Below are 23809 nucleotides of genomic sequence, written 5' to 3'. Positions count from 1 at the left end.
GTTCTTTTCCATACTAAGAAATCAAGGTAGAAATGGTTTAGCATGGTGCGAGCGGATTTTATTCATTTGACAAAGAAGTGGTTTCGTTTTCATCAAAGTTTTATCTAATTGCTTGACACAGAATGTATCTTTGGGTAGAATAAAATAAATATTTAAGCGCTGAACCTCAAGCAATAGGCCACTGAAATAGAATAGCAAAGTGTCGGATTACGCTGTAGTAAACTGATTATGCAAAGCAACTTTTTTTCCTAATAGACCCCAAAAAAGATCGGCTAACACAATATGCTAATATAATTCGCTTCTGCACAGGTTACGTCTTTTGTCACGATCGTTACAAAATTATAGGTTTGTTCTCGAACAAGCCCAACGTGCTTTTAATTTTCCTCATCGAAACTAAACAAAAAAATCCAACAAAATACAGAGGGATTGAAGAAAAGTCCCGCCATTGAATATATTTTTTTTCGCGTGACCAATTCCGTCGAGTCTTTTGTTTTGACTATAATATTGACGTGTCCGAAATGCGTCAATTTATTCCAAGCTTTTTGTGCGCAATTGAAGCTACTCATAAAATACCCATTTCGTATCTGAACTGATTGAAAAAACTGCTTGAGTTACAGAGCTAAATTCGGCTAAAAATACTCCAAGAGAAAGGAACACCCAACACTTCTTGCCGCCGTAGGCGAAAATCTTATAACTTATTGTTATTCAACACAAGCTTTTAGCGTGCGAATAGTATTAGACTTGGTATTTAAAATATTTAAGCTATACGAGCAAATGATTCTCATGTAGTTTTTAAATTACCTTTTTCTTACACATTACATTTGTAATATTTACCTATCGATTGAGTCAAAATGGTTTTCGCAAACAAGGCTTACTCTATTATTTACATTTCTCCCTATAAATTTCACTTGAAAATGTGAAATTCAAATACAGAGCATTATGATGAAAATGGGATGTTTTGAGTTGTAAACCGGCCTAAATTGCATATTCTCTGCCTCGCAAATGGTTTCAGAGAAATGATGTTCGGTATTTAACATTCATATTTCCGGCCTTCATCCGGTTTTCGCGGCTATCGACTGAATTCGCTTTATTCAGGCTTCTGAACAAAATATTCTCTTCTCCTCTTAGATCATGATAATCTTTAAAACGTATTCACCCGAAACAAATATATTCCGTGATTTTAATGATTGCGTGTTCTTCGTGGTTCCAAAGTGTCGTGACAGCGTCCTGCGAGTTTAGACTAATTGCCCACTTTCGCTCAGGACAATTCCGTAGACAGTACACTTAGCCTGAAAATACACGACTTACTTCAATAGGTGTTCTAAAACCCAACAGGGCCTCATCGAAAAATTCAAAGTACTATCTCATTAGCTGTCATTTAACTCATCCCGTCAACAAAGACAGCACAACATCCTTCACTCAATTATCTCAAATTATGCGTTGATCCTGTCAATATTGTTCGATTTCGGGACATCTGCTACCATGCGACAGGATTGGGCGTTCAACAGCAAAGCCCTTTAAATGCAACAAATTTCGTCCAATAGGAAGTGAGACGGTCACAGGCAATTTGCTTCCATGGGCCACCAAACGAACCCATCCCTCACAATATTCATTCAGCGAATATTCTGGCTGGCTCAGCTTCGGGCGTATTCTTTTCAAAGATGTCGTTCGAAAGGTCCTCATTCCGGCGAAATTTCCAGGGATGGGTTGAATTAAACTACGGTGAAAACAGTCGTACAAAGACAATCACGCGAAAAAAGTTCAACAAAATCTGCAGATATCTTCTGGGAGAGCCCCAGATCGAAACTGATGCAAAATTTCGCTTCTGGGTAAAGTCGAAAGGATTTCGAATCGCACAAGCCGAGGATAGTCCAGATTATGGCGTTTTGTACGTTCCAGTGAAAGTTCCTCATACTCGAGTAAGTCCGATAATCGCACAAAGGTTTCACACTCAAAATATTTGACTTAGCACGGTTTTGTTTGCTTTCATCTCTGACTGCGTTCTGTGGGATGTCTTGTGCATTTAGAGCGTAGAGATGTTGTACCCATACGAAGACAAGATCGGACAATCAGCTCGCTCTCAAGTCGTCGAATATCGGAGAGTTGCAGTAGCAGATGACTTTTTCGATATCATAAGCAGCGTTCACATCAATGAGAGAGGAATTCATGTTGGGCAGAAAAAGACCTACAAAGCGGTAAGTAGCATTAGGAATACCTTAGCTTTGTCGTGCAGTGAGTGAAATGTATTGTGCTTTACGAACTGTGGAATTAAATAGCAGGAGAGTGGATCGTACACATATACGTATTGTACCTCAATCATGGAACTAAATCTATTTCATATGTGAATAAGGCCTAATGAATGCCGAAATATACCTCAGAGAAAACAACTTGTCCAAAAAAATAACAGGTTTAGGAGAGGATAAATGTATTCTTGCACGAGATATTTCAATGACCCATACAGGTTGCGAATCGCGAACACGGACCGGCAACACGGATGAAATAGCGAAATACTCGGGATCTGTTCGCTCAATTTTATGCTTTGAAGATCTGCTCTATTGTAGTTGGAAAGCCATTTTTTTCTTTTCTTTCACAGGGATATAAAAGAGCGCCTAAAGGTTCGGTGAATTTCTCATCAAATGTTTGCTATATTTTTGTTAATCGAGCGGATGCAGTTAGTTGCCCCTAGAGCATGACTGAGAAGTCCCACTCATGAATCAGCGTCGAAATGTCCCAAAAACTCTAGGAAACCCACAGGAGATCTCTTTAATCACGATGCTGTCGGCACATTAGATTATCTACTGAGTTTGCGGCGAAATTTGCCACTATTCAGTGCGATTTTTCGCACCTTTTCTTAATGTACAAAGAGCTAAAGCGGTCTCGCGTGACTTCGTGAATTGTTCGTTTTGGTCCGTTTTCCATATTCAAATTAGTAAATTATTTTCATGCTAGAGCGAACAGAAGGCGAGTGTATTGATTGTAAAACAATTATCTTAGGCTTTATTTATCTTATTTCTATGTTGAGGTTTTTAAGAATCGTTAATAAGGACAGGGTTTGCCCGCCAGAGCGAATCCAAATTTGGGATGCATATGTGTTGCTCTATAGATTAGCGCAAACGTCATGCGAAGCACGATAAGACTAGAAAATACATGAAAAATTGATGTGTTTAAATGGGACGCAGCCGAAAAATGAAGATTTTGTCAAAACAAGTTCACTTGGTCGGTGGAATATCTTGTGGAGTTTATCATGTCAGTGGGGGCTCACTCTCAATTTTATTGCGACCCAGGAAATTTCATTTTTGATATGTCCGCTCGGTATTTCTGCTAATGCTTTCAATATTCATTCCACAGTACATCCGCATTAATATTCGCCTTGCATTAAAAAGCAAGACTCACTTTCTTTCCTGGTTATTGAATTTTTGCGTTAATCTTTTATTTCACGTTTCGAAGCTTCTCAGCACTCTTTGGGCGTAATTGCACCTAAAAGCCGTAGCTTTCAACCCAAAGTGAAACTTCAACCCATTTTCGCCTTGAGTGAAAAAGCATGTTGACCCGATTTTGAGTACATTTTGATTGCGACTTCTAGAAAGTTTGAAATGATGATTCAAAAAGTATTGTCTTCTGATAACGAACCTGTCCAACGTGCACTCTGCCAAAGTGCCATGTTGATAGTCAACTGACTCCGAATAAAATAATTTGCAAAATTATGCGGACAGCTGGTTTGCATCGCACGAGTTATTGAAAAATAAACTCACAGACGAACGTATTCGCATTCTCAAAAAACCAGACTGATGCACATAGTATATTTGTATGCGGTAGCTACGGCTATAAGGAATTTCTTCTATACTTCTCGTTACACCTGCCTTAAAAATACACCAAACCTAAATCTGTAGATTTTCTTTAAGTAATTGGAAACGAATCCTTTCTGCTGCCGCGCGCGCAATATGAATTTACGTTTCGTCTATCACGTTTTGTTTTTGAAATTTACCATTTATGTGTACGTGTTATTACTTCTGTATCGCATATCTACAAAAAGTTTCACTCGTGAAACAATCGCCACTCTTGTTAATTCTCTTCAAGTTATGAATATTAAAATCAAAACTTTAGGACAGAAGACATATCGGCTGACAGAGTTAGTGGCCATAATTCGCGGTTGCTTCGAGAAAGAATGCTGACGGTAATCTTAAAGTTTTCTTCATTAAACTAATATATTGAACCAATCCTGTATTTCTTTCCATCAACTGGAAATATTATGACTTTGTTTTGCAGGCGAATTACACATCCAGATCTTTAATGAAAGTGTCAACAGAGGCGCGCAAAATGCCAAAAATTGTTAAATTACTTGGACTTAAAACTTTACTTTGTATAAAAAAATAATCAATGCTAACTCTCTCGATGTTGATCTCAAAAATCGCCGCACTTTTTATCTGTGCGTTTCCCAGATTTTATTTCCTTGTCACCTTTCTGAATTTCCGCGTTCTACATTTACGATGTGAATACCTGTTTTATTTTTTTAAGATCGCACCTGTAGAAACTCTGAATACATCTCTGAAACATTTTTGTTGCGAAAGTAAAAAAATCAGAAATGAGACAAATATTACCACGTCAATTTCTAAGGACTTTCAAAATGTTGTGACAAATTGATATAAAACCAGTAAGTTAATACCAACAAACTATCCAAGAGATGCAAAATTTTCTCGGGTTTAACAGAAATTCTAGTATTCAAAATTTTCATTTTCGACCAAACTGACAGGGAAAAGTATTAATAATAGAAAATAAAAAGCCTGAGGGAGCCACATTTGGCAAATATTATCATTTATTTTTTTTGTTGACAATTCCATGGTGAACACTTGTCGCCCCAGGGCACAGGGAGGGAAATTACTTTTATATTGCTCTTTTCTTCTCAGAAAGTGCTTTTAAATCCTTAGTTCCTAACGATTCGTTTCCAATCCAAGCTGACAGGCTTCTCAATTCATTTTCAAAAGATGTCCGAATGTCTGAAATAATTCCGGCCTTGTTCTTCGAAAAGAGTTCACAATGATTTTTTCTTTTTGTTTTATACTTCAAATTCATCAAAACGCATTAGGAAAAATTCAAAACTGTTTATTATTTTCCTTACAATCCTTTTATAGACATCCTTTCGGGATGAGAATTCTCTCTTCTAAGCGTATAGTCAGGATGTACTGTATGAAAAAAAATGAATGATGCAAAAGATATCAAAAAGAAAGTAAGAGAGATTATTTTAATTACGTTCGGTCCCAAGACAGAAGATATGACACACCGAACATCATGTTCATGTCTAAATCCGACCTTTTAATACAAAACTTAGCTTCCGTTCGCAAATCGTTTACTTATAATACATTGGATGAATACGACCCAAGAAATCTTAAATTGTAACTTGCGTTCTGACAGGTTGTAAAGGCGGCCTGAAACTGTGTGATATCGATCATTTTTACTGGAAGGAACATTTCCTACCACGTCTTGAAATAAAATACTCATGATTACAATCAAACGCAGAAACAGATGTCTTAAAAGAGAAAACTCAAAAGCTAAACGATTATTAAACTAATTTAAATTCGTCTAACCTTGGGTTTTCTTTTCATTATTTTCGGGCGGGACTCTGTCTTTATGTCACTCACTTTTACTTTACTTTTTTTAGGAAAAAGTTGACGTAAATGTCTGGCAAAATTAATTTGAACTTTAAAGATTTTTCAAAAATTGAGAATAAACTACAGTCTTAAAAGCCATATGGGTCTTCAGCCATGTGTAATCACTTAGTCTCTCTCAATCATTTCTGGCTTTTTAGTCATACACGGCGAGTTTCTCAGAAGAGCAGAATTTCATTAAGATTCAGTACAAATTTCCGAAGCAAGGACCGCATACGAATTTTTTGATCATTAAAATATATGAAACCACAGTTTATGATTCGTCATAAAAAGCCAACACGGCAAATTTAATGACATATGCGGAGACAAGAAAGACCGCTTTTTATAAATTAACTACTGCCATAATTTGTTTCATACTCTGTTTCTAAAGCATAATCATCCTAAATGCCCTAGATATTATTACAAAGGGTTCAGACATCTCGCTAAGCTTCTCGTGAAAAAGGCCCATGATGTGAACTTTGTCTCGGCTTTGACATAATTCTTCAAGAAGAATATGTTTATCTTGTTAATGAGGCTGTTTTCTTAATTCGATGCGTAAAGATTTGCGCCGCAAATTTGTATATGTTCTTGTCTGATACCATAACTACTGATATCTGATTGTCTCTACCGTTGGTTGTGATCACCAGGTATATCAAAATAAGGACTCTCCCGTCACGACCTTTACAGCTGGATATGTCAAATGGAGGAATGGGATTTCCTTCGTGAAGTCACGAGTTTTTCTTAACTTTAATAATTGTTCTGAATTAAATTGAACGAAACAAATAAGATTTTATAGAAAGATGCTTCAAAAATGATCTACATCTTGAGGTTAGGAAATGCTTCAGACATCTTCATTTCTGAGTCTTCCGATAGACGCAATATGAATTTTGCGACTGTTTTGCTTACGGAACTGTATTCGTTGATTTGGAAACAGCTAAGCACAACTCGTTCACGTTTTGAAATAAACTACTTGCGAAGCCAAAAGAAATGATGCAATCACATGAATTTTTCAATTCCTCTGCCAAGCAGAGCTTTTATTGTTCGAGAAGGAAAAGAGTGAATGAAAACTTTGACCAATTTTCCATCGAAATTTCCTTATCCATTCGCAACTTCAATTGTTGACTAAATTTAATTAAAAATTCAAGAAGGATTAGATCCTTTCACAAATAAAATACTTTAGAAATAATACGTAGTTTACGATTTTGACGGAGACAGAGACGAGAGTAGATTACTTGGACAAACTGCTCAAAGCTACGTGAAAATTTTAAGGAAATCGCTAATATAGAAAATAACCAAATCTCTTCAGTTCAAAAAATGCCCTTTGTACAAAGTAAGTGATCAATTTACTAAAATTTGTCAGTAAGAGTTGGAAAGCAACATGTCAAGATGAACTAAAAGTGTCTTAGTACTTTTAAGACTGCTCTTCTGCAATTCAAATTATAAAGCTCGGCAGTGATTCTAAAAAAAAATAGTTTCATCGCCATTTAAAAACCAAACCAATTACTTACTTATTTGATGCTGAAAGTTGAGATTCTCATTCGATATTACACTAGGCAGTTTTCCCAGTAAGTGGGAAACTTTCGTTGTGCAAAGACCTCATACTACTATGCTAAGGAATTTCTGATCAGTTGCCGAACTTCCATCATTCATCTTTTTCAATCAAGATACCACCCACTTGACCGAACAGCTTTCGTTATTGTTTTGTGACTCCGAATTGTCAGGACGTCAGCTTCGGGGAATTCTCAGCCATCGCAGTGAAATGTATTTGGGTCGCCTCTTTTTTCTTTTGTAGCTAAAAGTCTGACTTAACGCCAAAGTGCTGAGTATATAAAAAAATTTTCGTTTGAATCCACGCTTAAAAAAACAGAATAAGAAACTCTTTGGCTGCAAAAGAGGAATCATATGCATTGAGACAACACGACGTTGTCATGTTCCTTATTCTGGCTAGCTTAGAGCCAAAAAGTAAAACAAAACTTGTCTTATCCCAAGTCTTTGTTTTACCCTTAAGCTAATTTACTCGACTGTGGGCAGTCATCCTCCGACTCAGTTACGATTTCTCATAATAGAACCGGCAAGCCTAAAGCCGAACTCCAGTTGTTGAATTTTATACAAATTTTGCAAGTCAGCAAGAGAGGAGGAAGTGAGATAAAGTTTTTAAACAAGCCCAGTTTTCGCGTTGTGGTCTTGATGTAGGTTGTCGCGCATGCGTCAAACAGAGTTAGCTATGGACGGACGTGCGGCCTCCTCGAAAGAAACAAATTTTTTACTCCTTGGGTCTGCCATTCTTTCTTTGGTACGGAGTAGTACCAAAGAAAAACCCTACCCTTTCTCCGATCGACTCACTCTTATACTCATTGTTTCTAGTAAGTATCAATCAAACAACGAATTGCAATTTTCACGGACCGTATGGGATGTTGATAATATTGTTGCAAGATCTTCCAAGGCCAGACACCGAGGTCACAGCCAATTGCGTCTTTCAAGTGTTAGAGCCAATATAAATTAAAAAATCATTCCTTCCTGTTTTAGGTTGCAAACACTTATGCATTCCTCCCACGTGAGGCAGTGTCGTACTATCTGATGAGCTGCAGCACCTGCAAACAGAGAATACAACGGTTTAACTCAATTCTCTTGAAACACGGAAGACCGCTGTCTCCTGTGTCTGACTTGGTAAGTGTGGAAGAGTTTATAAGAAACCGCGCTTTTAGTAACTTGCTTTTTTTTACTTTAAGTTCTCATTGGCTCTTCGGGGTATCTTCCTTTGTTCTGATTGGCTGTTGTAATAATGTTGCTTTTGGTTTACGGTACTCAATGGCAAAGTGCACTGAAAGTAGGTAAACCGTCTCAGCAAATTTTGAAAGGCTTACCAGTTGTTGTGTGGTGGCTTTTTTTTCCTTGGTATAAATTGGGGGATTGTGCGTCGTGCGCGCGTCAGTTTACTGAGGAGAATAGAGTTTTCTGCCAGAATGAATTTGGTAGGGGATGACGCGTTATTGAATTAATCGATCAAATGAGGAGTGTTCGTTTTTTCCAAAGAGAGGAAAGGTGCTGATTTAAGAAACAAATTTCGTTTATAGTTTTGCGATGTTTAGTATTGCCTTGGTTGAGAGAGTCTACAGAGAATTATGTTTAAAAAAATTGCCAGGAAATTTAATTGAATCCAACTTGCATAAGTAGCCAGTGAGAACTCAAAGCACTCACACGCAAAAGGTTTTCCAGGTCAGGAAAACGCGAGTGATGAAGTCGCGATAGTTTTGGTTCTGCATCTGATTGTTCAAGAAGATTGTCTGAGGTTTTTTTTTACAATAAAAAATCGGATAATCTGCAATATTCATTGAAAAATGAAACTTTGCGATAGAAAATCGAACATGACAACATTTTTTCTCTTTACAGGGCCGGGAGTCCCCCGCATCTGATCTGGTGAGTTTTGACATTTTTTCAGACCACTGAGTTTAACTAAATATTGTTTGTCTTTATGTGAGTAGGTCAAGACCCTGAGAGATCAGAGTTTGATTTACCGATAAGAAATCCAAATTAGATCCTTTCTAGAAATACTGATCAAAACATTTCATGGTTAAACTGGAGAGAAATTTTAAGGTTCAAATTATCATTATAATTACAAACTTGCTGTCGGATAAACCCGGTTTTTTAAATTAAAAAAATTAATGCTCTTTCAAGTCGCATGCTAACGGAGTACTAACACAAGGCTGCGTGCGCCTTGCGGACCTAGTTTTGTGGCACTCGCAGATAGCGCTACAAAAGGCTCCTTACGAAGTTACTTAAACTTCAGATTCCGAGGTAATGTTGTTGAAAGTGCTTTATTACCTGCAGAGAAGTAAAAGCATTTAATCCTTTACCACCGTCTAAAAGAGAGCAAAATTTCCGACTAACCTCGAAACTTTAGAACTTATCTGCCTCTAAGACTCTTTCTAATCGCTAGTAACAGATTTCCTTACCTTATAAATTAATTTTATATACGTTGAATGTAACTTGTCCCTTTATCTCCAAACAAATTTCACTGGGAGAATCTTGTCAAGAAAGGCTTTCTTATGTCAAGAATTTTTCCATAGTGATACCTCTCCCTTTTTGGGCTGTGTTTCTTGTTAGAATTTAACCTGGCATGACCCCATCATTCATTACTACGTACTGTTCCAGCATGCGCTGTAGATCAACGTTTGATTACGGTGCGACTTAATTTAACTGATTTATCATCACCTCTATGGTAAGAATCTGATAAAACTATTCAGTGTTGGCTTCTTAAGGTCCCATCGAGTACGACTTTTGGGTTGGATCGAAAATTAAGAATGTAAGACGCACACTATAGAATCTGATGACAGTCCCGCACTCTACAGAAATCGCTTATCGTAGCAGCATTATTGGTCCATTGTGCTCCGACGGAAGGCCTGGGAAAGACTGACAGAGTTTTAATTGAGTTTCACATATTGTGCCTCAGAAAGTTGCTCGCGAGGTGTCCAATTTGTGTATTGCGGCATTGCGAGCACACCACAGTGATATTGATCTTTCTAAATTTGTCAGATATTAGCATTGTTAATTGCGTGTTCCTTAGAGACCAAGTGGTAAAAGTTAAGAATCTTTGTTGCTCTATTGACTCGCTAAAAGGCCACAGTGGAGTATTTTGTAAAGAACTCACCATGCAGTGGCGTATTAATAGGCACCGTGTAGAAAATGAAGTTTTCCTTTTGAACATTTCTTTTGACTACAGATCCATTAGCGGCCTTAAGTAAATCTTCATTGCTTCATGACGATCTTTCAGTGTATGTTTACTAAATACTTCGGGTGTAAAAAAAGCTTACAAAACAATGGGGCTTTGAGAGTCTCAGTTCACAATACTGACCTAATTAATTATGATCAAATTCAATAACAGACACGTGAAGTCTTCGAGGCATGACTGAAAGACTTGCATATTTTGAACAAACATTTGAGGAATTCACCGCAGACTATTTATATTTTAATACGAAATACTGATAAAAAGTGCAAATGTGGAAACGGTATTGAAAAAAAGGAATCAGTTGCTTTTGAAGAAGAGCAATTAAAAGGGAAAATTTGCGGAAAAATTCATTTCCTCTCGAGGTAAAACTTGAGGTCAACTCCTTCGGCATCATAATTCCCGATTTTTCTGTTCAAATTGCTCGAAGTTACCAGATCCTCTAACCTTTTGATATGGAAATATTGATAATTCTTATTCCTTCCTCTTCAGAAAATGTCAATTAGACAAAATTTTCGGAAATTATAATTTTTTGGAGAGGGAAAAGTCCTCTTTCCTCGAAGAAAGCGATCACAGCGGTATTTTTGGTCAACGGAAATTTGACTGAGCACGCGTAAGAACGCTATCAGGCTGGTTGTCCCACGTGATCCGCTTGCGCTATCAGCTGCTGAGCCTGACAACAAAGGCCAAAAATTTGAGTCAAAATTCTGGCCCATTATTTCCCGGTGCCTCCTGGATTAGCTTCGGCGAATTTGGCGTTGCACCACTCGATTTGAACGGGTTCGGTCAAAACCCGTCGGAGGCGATACCAAGGGAAGGAAAATTTTTTAAAGGATTACCGAGCTTTTAGTAGTGTGAGTTGCTAGAAGCACTTGGGTGCGGCGAAAGTTAAAGGCTTGTTTGTACCCCTCGTCTCTCTGTGGCGTTGTCTAGTCCATTGAAGATGTCCGCCAAAGCCCTTGCAGCCATCGCGAAGGTTAAGTCAGACCACATTCTAAAGGTAACTTTGCAATTTTACTAGTGTAACGGTTGTCTTAGATTTCTATTGTTTCGTCTAGATGTCTCCTAGAGCGATCATTTGCCCGAAGTAAAGCGAAAGGAAATCGACCATCGCCGCGCCGGCTTTGTTGTTCGAAGGTATTGGGGGTAAACGCAAATGAGCGTCCCTTCGACTTCCTTGAACGGCAATAGGTTCGAAAGCTCTTAGTTCCAAACCTTTCTTGTTTTCTTTAAGGGACAGAAAATGAAAACGAACTTTGAATCGATTCTTGCCATAGAGAATCGCTTCATCCAGGAAGGATCAGTAGTTAGATTGCGTTTGCGATTTTCGGCAGATGACACCCCTTGTCCTTTGAATCGGCAAAGAGAAAACAATGAGTGGTCCACGTTCTAATTTGCCGGCCAGATGGCCGCCGCTTTTATGAAGTTTCCCTGGAAGTTGTGTTTACTTCGGAATTAAGGTTTCTCGCTGGAAATTTACGCCGTTGAGAATTTTTTACGCGTGATCGGTAGAAGGAAGCGTTATATTTGGCCTGTTTTCTCCCTCGAAGGACATGAAATATTCATGCACGAAATATTGCAAAAGTGAGGTAATTAGCCAAGTCATGTCTTATCGCAGTACTGCAGACAGTTCTGCTATCCTATTTGGGAAGATCTCTCCAATTTTTGTCGAGTTTTAACTTCGGTTCGTGATGCGTTCAGTTTTCGGCTGATCACGTAAGCGAAGGCTACATGCTAGAGGAAGTTGTTGTCACAGAATATTTTCAGCATGTTAATTGTTTGGAGAAAGAGCTCATAGCGGCTCCCAGACACCTCAAGTAAACAGAAGATTCTACATCGGTCGAGGCAGATGGTTGTCTTTTGTTTGGATGATAGCGGGACGATTAAGTGTGTATATTTTGGTCGCAGAAGCCTTCCATAGCACCCTTTAGACTGCATTCACAAAAAATTTGGGTGTGAGAGGGTGCATTGGAGGGTCTCGATCGGGCAAACCTCTTTCCTGCTTTTAATTATGTGAAATATCATGTCCTTTTACCATCTGTTCTTCTTTTTCAATTCAAATAAAAGATAGTTTTGTGTTGGATCATCCACATAGGACACAGTAATAGAGGACAATATTATTGCAAGAAATCCACTTCTGGGTTAGCTTCCAAAGTCCTTCCAGCACGAAAAAATTCATAGAATTCCATCCGCTGTAAAGCTCTCCCATGGAGTGTTCTTCTTTTTATCAAAGTGCATTTTGTTTACCCACTGTTATCTTGAATATTTCCAATTCTGTTTCAACACTATTTCTTTAGAAAGTAATGCCAAACAAAATAGTATGACTTAGCAGATGAAAATAAAGTTTGTAATATTTCTATGCATTGCAATAACAATTTTTAATGGGACTATACATTATATCTATTTCGACTATTTTGAGATGTAAGCATACAAAAATTTATTTTATAACTGGATTTTTTTTTAATTGAGGCTGTCATAAAAATCACATATTCTGCTAATGTCTTCTGGCATCAAATTTTTCATTGAAATATAGCTGAATTGCGACCATGTCAAGATGAACAAGTCTCAATGCAGAAATAACAGAATGGCCTTGATTTGATGTGAGAAGTTATATCATTTTGTTAAAATTGCAGCAAAGTTCATTGTTCTCTAATGCACTTTGTGTTATTTAAATGGCAAATGATAGATCATTTGAAGCTATATATAGTGTAAATAAAACAAATATAAATATCTGGAAGACCATAAAACTTTCACCTTGCCTTTCTTCCTCTGCTCAATTTAGACGATCACTTACCCTTTTCACTCAGACTGGGAGCCAAAATTCAATTCAGATTATTCGAAGCTACAATAGTGTAAAAAAAAACAATTGTAAATATTTTGAAGACCATAAACTTTCACCTTGCCTTTCCACCTTTGCTCGATTTACACAATAACTTACCTTTTTTTCTCAAAATAAAGCTTTATACAAAAGTGAGACTGTAACTTTATAATATTAATATTAGTCTCTCTCTCTCTCTTAAAATCTGTTTTTGTTATGTCCAAATGTTGAACTAGTTGTATCTTAAAAAAATAAATTTGAGATTGAATGAAAATTGAACCTGCCAAAATATGCAGTGCCTCTGTAATCACAATTCACACCTTGAACCCTACCTCACAAGTTATTTGAATAATCTTATTTAGGAATCAGATGTAGAAGCATCGTTCTCCAGCCATGATTCAGATGAGGAGGGTGGTGGTTATGGTGTGAAGAGGTTTAAAAGGGATATTGCAGAAGAAGTTTTTGAAGAGAATGGCAACAGAAATGGGGCAAGTTCACCAGGTACAGAACATGAAATGATGGACACAGCAGTGAATGGAGGTCATGGCAATGATGTACCCAGAGATGGTGAGTACATTTAGATTAATAATTTATTTTTTTACCTAAGTCATGATTTTATTGCTTCAACTCTTATGGTTGTATCTTTCCTTGTTAATTGATAGATAGAATTAAAAGTGATATCAAGGAGATAAAACTCTTTTATCATAACTTGTTTGCCTGGTATGTTATTGATATTGTCAGAGGAAGTTTGATGTTAACCATTTAACTCCCAGATCCAATTTGTAATTCTCCTAACTGTCAGTCATACAATTCTTATAATGTTAGTTCAGAGAATTTATTATGGGATCAACTTATTATCCCCAAATTGATATTTTTCTTTATTCTCATCATTTATCTGGTTGATATTGTATTGATATTTTGAGGAAAAATTCTGTCTTGGTCACTCATGGGAGTTTAGGGGTTAATCACATGTAATGAACGAGCCATGCTCAGTGCATGAGACAGTCCTTTGGAGAGGTGGGGCAGTGTGGGGGTGGGGGGAATATAGATCCTATATCCCACTCTGTTTCATTACACTCTATACAAACTTGACTGTTATCACGTATCTCATGGACCTTTACTACATGAACTCCCAAATAACCTCATCTACATTTGTAAGTTCTTTCACATTACGTAAAACGGGAACAAAACCTGTTCAATAGATTTAAACTTGCTTTTTATTTGTCTCTATGGGCTATTTCCTGCACATGGACATAAAGATCCATAGAAATCCTATAAATTTTGTTCTTCAGATATTTCCAATGTTTCTTCATAAAATCTCTTTATTAACGTCCCTTAACATTCAAAAACATTTCTTAAAATTTCTACAATCACATCTCTCCCCATCCTGAAACACAAGGTAACTTAGTCAAACGGAAGTGATTGCATTGTAAATCTTTGCATCAACAGCTTCCCTTTGTCAAAGTGATGAAAGCTTGGCTGCAAAAGGTTTACTACCAGGTTACCAAACTTATTCCACAGACCAAAAACAAGAAGTTGTGAATTATGCTAAAGAAACCACAGTTCGTGAAGCCTCTCGCAAGTATAATGTACCACGGTCAACTGTCCAAGTTTGGTGTAAACATGGACCACCAACCAAAAAAGAAAAGCGATCCCCAGGAGGGGGTGGACGTCGCTTGAGCTATTCCAATGAAACTGATGAGAAACTTTTACAGTGGGTTTTACGCCAGCAGGAGAAAGGGACACCTGTTACTAGGGATGCAATACAAGCTCAGGCCAGACTTCTTGTTCGGGATGAGTGTCCTGAATTTAAAGCTTCTAGTGGTTGGGTTGAGAAGTTTCTCTCAAGGCATAATTTGACCATTGCCACTAAAATGTCGTCACAGAATCCAAGTGGTAAGTGTGGTAACATCATTATAGGGTGCTTTACAATTGAGTGCTGTAATATCAAAGCCAAAGTTATCACAATGGCCACTTAGAAGAGAGAAAAATACCTCCAAGAGCCAATGAGAACTCAAACTTAACACAGCTTAACTGCTGAAAGTGCAGGAAAATGCAGGCAATTGATTTGTGATTGACTTTAGCTTTGCATCTGATTGGTTGAGTGGTTCAATCTCAACACTGAGTTGAAAGTTGTTTTATCTTGCATAAAATGGTTTGTGCATAGAGGTTATTGGCCAATTGCAATTTGCGGGGGGTCTTAAACTAAGATACTTTAAGTCTTGGGAAGGACTGCTGTTGATGGAAATGACTGAATGACATTTCTTTAACTTGGGTAGAAGTCATCTTTTCAATTGAGCAAGAAGCTGTTGTCATTCGAATGTTTGGATTTTCATTTAAGGGAACCATTTGTTTAATTTTACTTTAAAGTTATATTCTTTAAGAGTTGGGTAATGGTTGTCATTGGTTATTTCTGAAAACTTATTTATTTGTTTTCCTTGAAAGTGCTTTTGTTGTTAGGTTTCTGAATTTGTTTTTGCCATCATTTTCAGAAGCCATCCCAATTTCATATGTAGTCCCAATTGCATCCATTCCAATAAGCAGCTCAGGAGTATTGAACCATGGAGCAAACAGTCCACGAGCCACAGATGGACGCAGTGTAACAAGTGAAGACACTCGCAGTGATAGTGGAAAGAGTGAGGAGAACGATGAGCTGTATGATGCCACATCACCAGCTCTACCAGAGAATAATACAGCCACTGCTGTAAACCAAATTATAAGGGTGAGTCTTGAGAGAATGTGATTTTTTTGTAGCAAGGTACACCTCTACTCTGAAAGGACTGTTCTTTGTGTGAGCTGACCTTAGCATTAACATCAAGAGATTTATGTTCAAAAATGTTTGCAAAGTTGTTTTTTAAAGAAAATTTCCTGACAAAAGGATTTCAAAACAAAAACCATAACTTTAACTCCGGGAATTGTGTTGAGGAGGGTTAACCAGCCCACACTTGCTTTTGATTAACCATAGGCTGGGAAACTTCTGTTTAGGCAGACTGCTAGTGGATTTTTAAGTGTGCACTCTCTCACCTAATGAAGAAGGCCAGCAGTGTTGCAGCCTCTGAACAGTAAAATCCAATCTAAGATTAATCTTGGGCAATGGTTTTGTTTCCTGTGTTGAAAAGTTTGTTTTTTGAAGGGGATAGCTGTTTTGGCTTTAGTTTTATAACCATATTTAGCACTAAACACTTCTTGTCCCTTGCATTCTTAGAAAACCATAATGCACTAGAGTCCCTTCTCTACATTTTCTTCGAGAAAAGGGGACAGGTGTGCATTTACATAGGCTAGGATCCCAAGATAAATGCCAACCAATTTGTACTTCAATTTCAACCATTTGTTAACTCTTGATATCAATTCTGTTGTTTTAAAGGAGCCACCAAACCTTAGTGAAATGTTGAAGCCAATTCAAAGTGCAAGTTCTCCTGCGTCAATGGGGCTAAAGGATGAAGATGACGATGATGGAGAAGGGGAGGATGGAGAGGGGGATGGAGAGAAGGCTGACCCTGCTAATGTGAACCCAGAAAGACTTAAAGCTTTCAATGTAAGGGAACACTCTTCAACTAAAATGTAGCTCAATTGTAACTGGACTTGGTTAAGCATAACTTATAGAATCTATTTCATAGAAAAGGTTGTGGTTATTCATCATGGTGAATAACAGTAAAAGCTAAGTTTTTCGTTTGTCTCATGATGTAGTCACGTGTGATGTAGATTGCAACGTTTCAACTGCATACTGCTAGTCTTCTTCAGGCGATGAGGTCAACTGGTCAGGCATGATCTTATAAAGCATGATGTTCTGCTGTGAGTAGTTGTTTTTCAACAGTTCTGATTGGTGCATTTAGATCCTTGCTCTTCACTCAGTGATTTCCTACCTTGGTGGTCCGCTGTCGCTTGGCTCTCCTGTTGTTGTGTTTTTTTATCATGGTCAACCACACTTCTGGAATTTCTATTCCACTATCCCTGTTGATGTTGTTAGGGTGAAGTCTTGTATGAATTGCCTCTTTGACCCTGCGCATGTAGTAATAAGGGTCACAATCAATAAACTTAACTTAGTTCTAGAGTGGCTTGTGTCCAGTGTTGTGGGCATGCTCCTTAATTCTGTCTTACATAGGTCTTCCAGTCTCTCCATTGTACACCTTGCCACATTCACAGGGAATCCTGTAAACTATGCCATCTTGTTTTTTAACAAATCACAGCAGAGCATCATGCTTCATAAGATCACACATGACCAGTTGACCTCATCACCTGAAGAAGACTAGCAGTATGCAGTTGAAACGTCACGATCTACATCACACATGACTACATCATGAGACAAACAAAAAACTTAGCTTTAATTGCTATAGAATCTAATTTGGAGAAGACTATTTAAAATTTGCACTCTCACAAAGGGCCAACCCTCGTCAGCTTTGGAAACTCTTTTTGGTGGCCAATTTTACTTAAATTAGTATTGTAGTTGATATAACTAAATTGTCCTGCAATACCCTTTCCCCTCCCCTCCCCCTCCCCCCCCCCCCCGCCTCTCTTTTCTGAGATTTTCGGCAAATTCTTAAGTTAAAATTCTTTCTGACTTTTGATCTTGAAATTGTACTATCTAATTAAGTTATATCAACATTAAAAATAAAAAAGTAGCCTTCAATTTATTGGTAAATAGGTAATGGCACATTATGCATACGAAAATGAAGATTATGCTGACAATTCAATTTTGACAACAAATAACAACTGTTTAATACCCAGAATAGGTTCTTAGGATATATTTGCTAGAAATAGCGGGTGGAAAATATTAACTCTACAAATTAGCTGCATGAGGTCTGAGTAATTTTAAAGTGTGAAACTTATCAAGCAGGTTGTGTCAAAGTTGTAACAGGTGCTTAGTTACTGGATGAAATATTTGTAAGGATGATGAAATTTGATGTTTAACCCTAGACTACAGCCATTTTGTGTATGTATTACTTTGCAGTAACTTTGTGTTTTCATCGCACTAAGGTTTTTATCAGCTAAGATAACTGGATTTGTATACTACCTTGGAGTATACCAACTTCTTTCCCAAGTTTGACATTAACAACCTTTTCTTTTTTCATTGTTTACATCATAGATGTTTGTGAGGCTGTTTGTGGATGAAAACCTTGACAGACTTGTTCCAATCTCCAAGCAACCCAAGGAGAAAATTTTAGCCATCATTCAGTCCTGCAACAGACAATTTCCAGAGTTCAGAGACAGAGCAAGAAAGCGAATAAGAACCTACTTGAAGTCATGCAGACGTCTAAAGAAGTTAAAGGAACCACTCAAACGAGCTGCAGACCAGATGGTATGTAAAAGTGAAACCAGATCTGGAGCTTCATCTGTGCATCTTGAAAAGTCGAATCTAGATTTTTCAAATTTTATTTCTAATCCCTATCTTCAACCATACTTGTTCCTTCTTGGTTGATCTTGCGTTCTTGGTTTCATTCTTTCCTGCTGAAGGTATATTTTGTAGCTTTCCTGGTTTCCATTCTTTTCTTTGGAAATATTAGCCAGTCATTGTCTTTGACAAGAATTTTTTCACTTAGATGATCACACAACACAGTCAATGGTATATGCTGGAATAGTAATTTGAATGATACAAAAAATGCTTTAAAATAATTTTCATAATTGAAAATAAATAGTGAAAACAATTTTACCTGCGAAATTTTCCTAGAGGCCTTTGCTCATTACGTTACTTTTTTGTTCTCACAGAGTTCAAACCCCAATATGTCAGCAGCTCAGATGGCTGAAGTGAATGTAAGTTTGCTGAATAACTTTAGTCAAAGGTTTTTAGGGCACAGAGAGAGGCATTAAGCATTAGGCATGAATATAAAACAAAGAAAAAAATCTGAGTCCTTATTTGGGTACCCCAGTTCTGATTGTGTAGTCTGATCAGGGTTGCTAGTGAATGGAATAATTATTCAAACTTCACTGAAAAAATTATTTCAATAATATATTTTCTATGACAAATATTGTTCACATGCATTTTTTTTGCTAGTCATTATACTTTTTTTGACATATACCATATACCACTGACTGTGCAGTGTGATCACCCAGGTAGAAAAAAGTTATAGGCAATGACAGTGGCCACTTTATATTTTCAAGAAATAAACAGAAACTGTTAACATCATTGTCATCATCACCATGTTGTCACCAACAAGTATTGTTATACTGTTTGGGACTACATTCACCTGGAAGATCACATGAAATGATTGTCGTTCAAGAATTCAAATTCTCTGACTCTATATACCATTATGTAATTCGTGTGCAACATATTGCTGAAGTTACTTATTTAGGACAGGATAGGAAGGGTATTTCATTTGTATTTACAAAGAGAGGTGGTCAATTTTGAGCTATGTAAATTAAATAAGATGGTAAACATTTGTCACAAGTGTTGACTGTAGGAAAAATCGGAGTTTTCTTTGATGATTTGAACCTAAGTTAAGTCTAGGTGATGTTGTGCTTTAACTTGTACATTGATCTCTTTGTTCATAGAATATCCTGGCGTCAGCTTGTGCTAATGAGCAAGAGAATGCAAGACTTGTTACTGCTGATGGTGATGCAACTGGTAATACAGGAAGTGTTCCTTCATCTTCCCCTGCATCATCCCACATTGCACAGAATAGCACTTCTAACTCAAGAACTAATGACAGGCCTGCAGGTATGGAGATCAAATCCAAGAAGTTACTAGACTTCTACGATATTATCACGCACAAACAGCATTTTTCCATGCCACTTAAAATTAATACCACCCTATACATAGAAGTTTTTGTCATACTGCTGAATTGAGGACATTTGCAAAGTTTAATTTTTTGCTCTAAGTTTGCCTGTCTTGTAACAAAGTATGATGCTTGGGATAATTCCTGGCCTCCTGACAAAAGCAAAGTATTCAAGTTCATTGGCCTTGAGATAGACTATTAAACAAGCTTAAACAATCAGTAAAATTCATTTGATGAGGAGAAAGGTAGCAGTATTGAATTAAAAAATATATGTACCATAAATTAGTTTAAGAAAATTTGAGTGGAAATCAGTAGAAGACCTTTCACTTAATATTTAACAAAGCCATATTAGTTAAACCACCAAGGATATTATTGGTTTGTAAAGTCACTTGATTAAAATTGTGAAATACCTGCAGGTACCAAGGTACATAAGTTTTTTTCTCAATAAACCCAACTGGGGAGATGTAACTTTTTTTATTTTTTTTAATTAATAATATTGTGTCTTTGCAGAAAATGGTGGGCCAACCCTCCCCAAGCCCAAAGTACTGACACAGTGTCAGATTAGTGCCACAGAAGTTCAAGCCATCCGCCAACTGATAGCTGGATACAGGGAGTCAGCAGCCTTCCTCTACCGCTCTGCAGATGAGTTGGAGGCTTTGCTGCCTCCTTTGTAAATTAACACCAGTGTTTGGTGAAAATTTAATGATATGCAAATGAGATAAAAGGTATTTAATAACTGTATGTAGACTGAACTTTAAATTATGGTCAGAGAGAGTAAATTGAAAGTAATGGCAAGTTATATTTATTTCTTTCCTTTTGTTTATTCAATAATATGGCTTATTTAGATTACGTTTCATATATATTTGAAAGCCAAAAATTGGGAATGACTTGTTTGTTTGTTAACTGAAGTTCATTCACTTTGTACAAGATCCTCATATTTTTTTGTACTTTAATTTGTTTTTTGAGGATCAAAGATGGACTTGGATTTTTTTTGTTGTTAACATTTTGTAGAAGTTTATAAAGCAAGTCATTAATAATGTTATTGATAAATTAAATTATTCATTTGTTATTTATTTTGACTTCCCATTTCTCATAAAATAAGGACCTGCTTCTGTTCAGCAATGCTAAGCAATTTTCAAATGTTTTAACCTGTCACAGATAGGAGTGATCAGTACTTCAATTCTCCTTGAAATTTTGATACATAGTTTTATAGACCAATGATAAGAATTCAGGAAAATTATTAACAAGGGGATAATATTTGAATTGATTTGCGAGTCTAGCCAGCCTAAGGTGGAAGCTGGGAGATTAAGTTTCCAGAACCTTAGTCATTTTTTTTTTCTGGGTTTTTGGCTTTATCTTCAAGTTATGCATAGACAAGTCTTCGTTTGGGTGATCCTTCAAAAGCCATGCGATAGAATGGTGCTATCACTCGGTTAAATTTCATCTTCTTTGCCTAAATATGTAGACATGTCCATAAGTAGTTACATGTCTACTCTGTGCTGCATAGTCATGTAGTGTATGGCAAGTGTAGATGATGGTAGTCCCTAGTTGAATAATCGGACATTAAGAGTTCTTGAAATATTTATAGGCAGGATTAAAACACCATACAAAGTATTGAACATTCAGGATTAGATATTTAGTTTTTAATACACTGGTATTAATTGTTCTGAAGCATAATTTGCACTTGATCTTCATGGAAACTGCATACAGGTGATATTTAACCATTTGACCCCTAAGAGTGAGTAGCATCTAATTTCTCCATATAATATCACCCCCGAATCAAACAATAGGGTCATGAGAATAAATGAAATGATCACCAACTAAAGACACTCTACATTGCTAACCAAATTCTCCTTGTCAGCACCTTAAGAAATGGTTAGAGAACAGTATGGAGAATATGCATATTGATGTTAAGGTTTAAAGGGTAAAGGAATTCCTTATGCCAGGTTGAGAAATGTATGACATGTTAGTAAATTTTTATCGTATACTTTCTAGATATGTTTGAATTGTCAAGGTTGAGAATATTTTTGTAGTGTGCATCTGATATCTTTTTTAACAGTGTCAGAAAATGAATTCTCTTAACTGTCACAATGAAGGTCATTAGTTTTCTGTCAGGGAGAATTTGGTCACTGATCACATTTCTTGGCATTACAGTCATAACTTCTGTTGTCAAAGTTCAAAATAAATCGTCCATTGTGTCTTCTGGAATGCTTGTGTGAATTGAAGGGATTACTCATAATACGCTTAGTGAAAAATATTCACTTACCACTCTTCATAAGAAAATCTGAACAATTTACATCACTCAAAAGGTGACACGTTACCTTCGTTTTTTTTTAGTTCATTACTGGGAAAGGATAATACAGTGTTGATGCCTCTCAATTTAACAACTAGTTTTGTGTAGCCAGCTCGGATTCCTAAGTAACTGTTGTTCTTACTTTACTGAGACTTTACGATTCTCTAGACCAAGAAAGAGTATTTCTAATTAAATTAGGGTAATTAATGCCTTAATATTGTTCAATGACCAATTTAAAGAGGTTTTCAGGATATGTGTATTTCAATGTGTGATAGTTGTATAAAATTATTGCTATTATTAACATTAAGTTATTCTTTGTTAAATTATCTTGAAATCTTATGTAGAATTTCAGAGGTCATTAAATTTTTGACAGTTGGTGCTTGTTGTTCTCGGAATGTTTGCTGATTACAGAGTAACATTCCTTTGTTATCTTTTTTTGTGTTTTTGTTCTTTGAATCTAGGCCTGCACTTGAGGGTTGTGATTAAGAGCCTAACTTTTTGATCCCCAACATCTGATTTATTTTGTTTTGGCAGCCATAAGTTTGTGTGTCAATTGGTTGAAAGAATCTGTTTCTACGTTAACAGAATACCCCATAGTTGATTAGTTTAGTCATATCATAACTGACGTGTTGTACAATGTGTGCTAATGTATGTGAATCACCTCTGAGAAATGAATGGTTAAAACCCCTTAAATACGTTTCTAAAAAAGGGTAGCATAGGGGGTTTCTGATCCCTTTCACGCACAAACTCTAGGCAAAAGCAGGCTCAGCTAGCCCTCAAAAAGAGATTTCAAGTAGTCACAGGATCAAAAAACGCGCAGCTTTTTTGAGCTAACATGATGAAGCGCTGCCTTCAAAAGGCACCCGACCAAGAAAGCGGATCCTTTTCTGAACCGATTTTTGGATTTTGGAGATCTATGTTTTTCACTGTAATTGGCATCTCGAAGTTACCGTTACTGCAAAGTTTACCGGGGCGCTCTTCCAAGTAATAGGGAAAATACGGCGCACTTGTATTAAGTGTTGACGTCATAGCGAATTTGGACCTGCTAGATGGGAGGGGAGGGAGAAGGATTTTTTATGTCTTTAGGATAGTTTCAAAGGTTTGTGTGGTCGTATGGTGCATCTGAACTTTAAACCGGCTTTTTTCAAGCACACAAATAGATTGAAGTATTAATTCTTCTCACATTATATATACTTTATTTACTTCTAGAGGCGTTTTCATAATTTCCAATTATTGGAAGCAGTTGACAAGAAAATGATTGTCAGCAAGAAGGGAGAAATGCGAAGAAGATCTTGAGACATAGTTTGAAGCTACACTGGTTTGCAGATTTAATGAATGTAACCGATCGAAGAAGTTACAATTCATAGACCCAACGTTTCGACACTCCTGTCTAGTGCCTTCATCAGGGGTGATCTAAACGCTGCAACAAGAGGTTCTTTTATATGATCACTAATTAGCGGCCTTTTTTCTGACGAGGTGTAAATAGGCGTCAGGAAGCAGACCGCCATCGTCACGATTTAAAGGAGCGTGGGCGGAGTTAATGTGCCAAGCCTCCAAACAAAGGCGCTGGTGGTAACGCCGATTAGTAGTGATAATTTTAGAATTATCCCACCCAATGTGGGA

The 23809-nt window shown here is 37.0% G+C and overlaps 1 protein-coding gene across 4 annotated transcripts; it reads left to right on the top strand.

The window, feature by feature from the left end:
- Window positions 1–1454: 1454 nt before the first annotated feature.
- LOC113676708 (nucleolar protein 4) lies at window positions 1455–22561 on the top strand. Of its 4 annotated transcripts, XM_027193399.2 has the most exons (13): window positions 1470–1919; window positions 2028–2195; window positions 2594–2615; window positions 8169–8309; window positions 9033–9059; window positions 13546–13750; window positions 14633–15079; window positions 15676–15905; window positions 16548–16718; window positions 18267–18479; window positions 18887–18931; window positions 19670–19835; window positions 20404–22561. In XM_027193399.2, the coding sequence occupies exons 2-13, from the start codon at window positions 2152–2154 to the stop codon at window positions 20565–20567; spliced, it is 1875 nt and encodes a 624-aa protein (XP_027049200.2). In that variant the 5' UTR covers window positions 1470–1919; window positions 2028–2151; the 3' UTR covers window positions 20568–22561. The 4 variants fall into 4 exon arrangements, with proteins under 4 accessions (XP_027049195.2, XP_027049200.2, XP_027049197.2 ...); XM_027193394.2 differs by lacking the exon at window positions 2594–2615 and having other exon boundaries at window positions 1455–1919; XM_027193396.2 differs by lacking the exon at window positions 2594–2615 and having other exon boundaries at window positions 14705–15079.
- Window positions 22562–23809: the final 1248 nt, after the last annotated feature.

The sequence above is a fragment of the Pocillopora damicornis genome, chromosome 12 (assembly GCF_964200805.1).
Source record: "Pocillopora damicornis chromosome 12, jaPocDami1.2, whole genome shotgun sequence".
NCBI classification, from domain to species: domain Eukaryota; kingdom Metazoa; phylum Cnidaria; class Anthozoa; order Scleractinia; family Pocilloporidae; genus Pocillopora; species Pocillopora damicornis.
The sequence above is the reverse complement of the archived record's forward strand: the minus strand, read 5'-3'. Positions and strand labels throughout refer to the sequence as shown.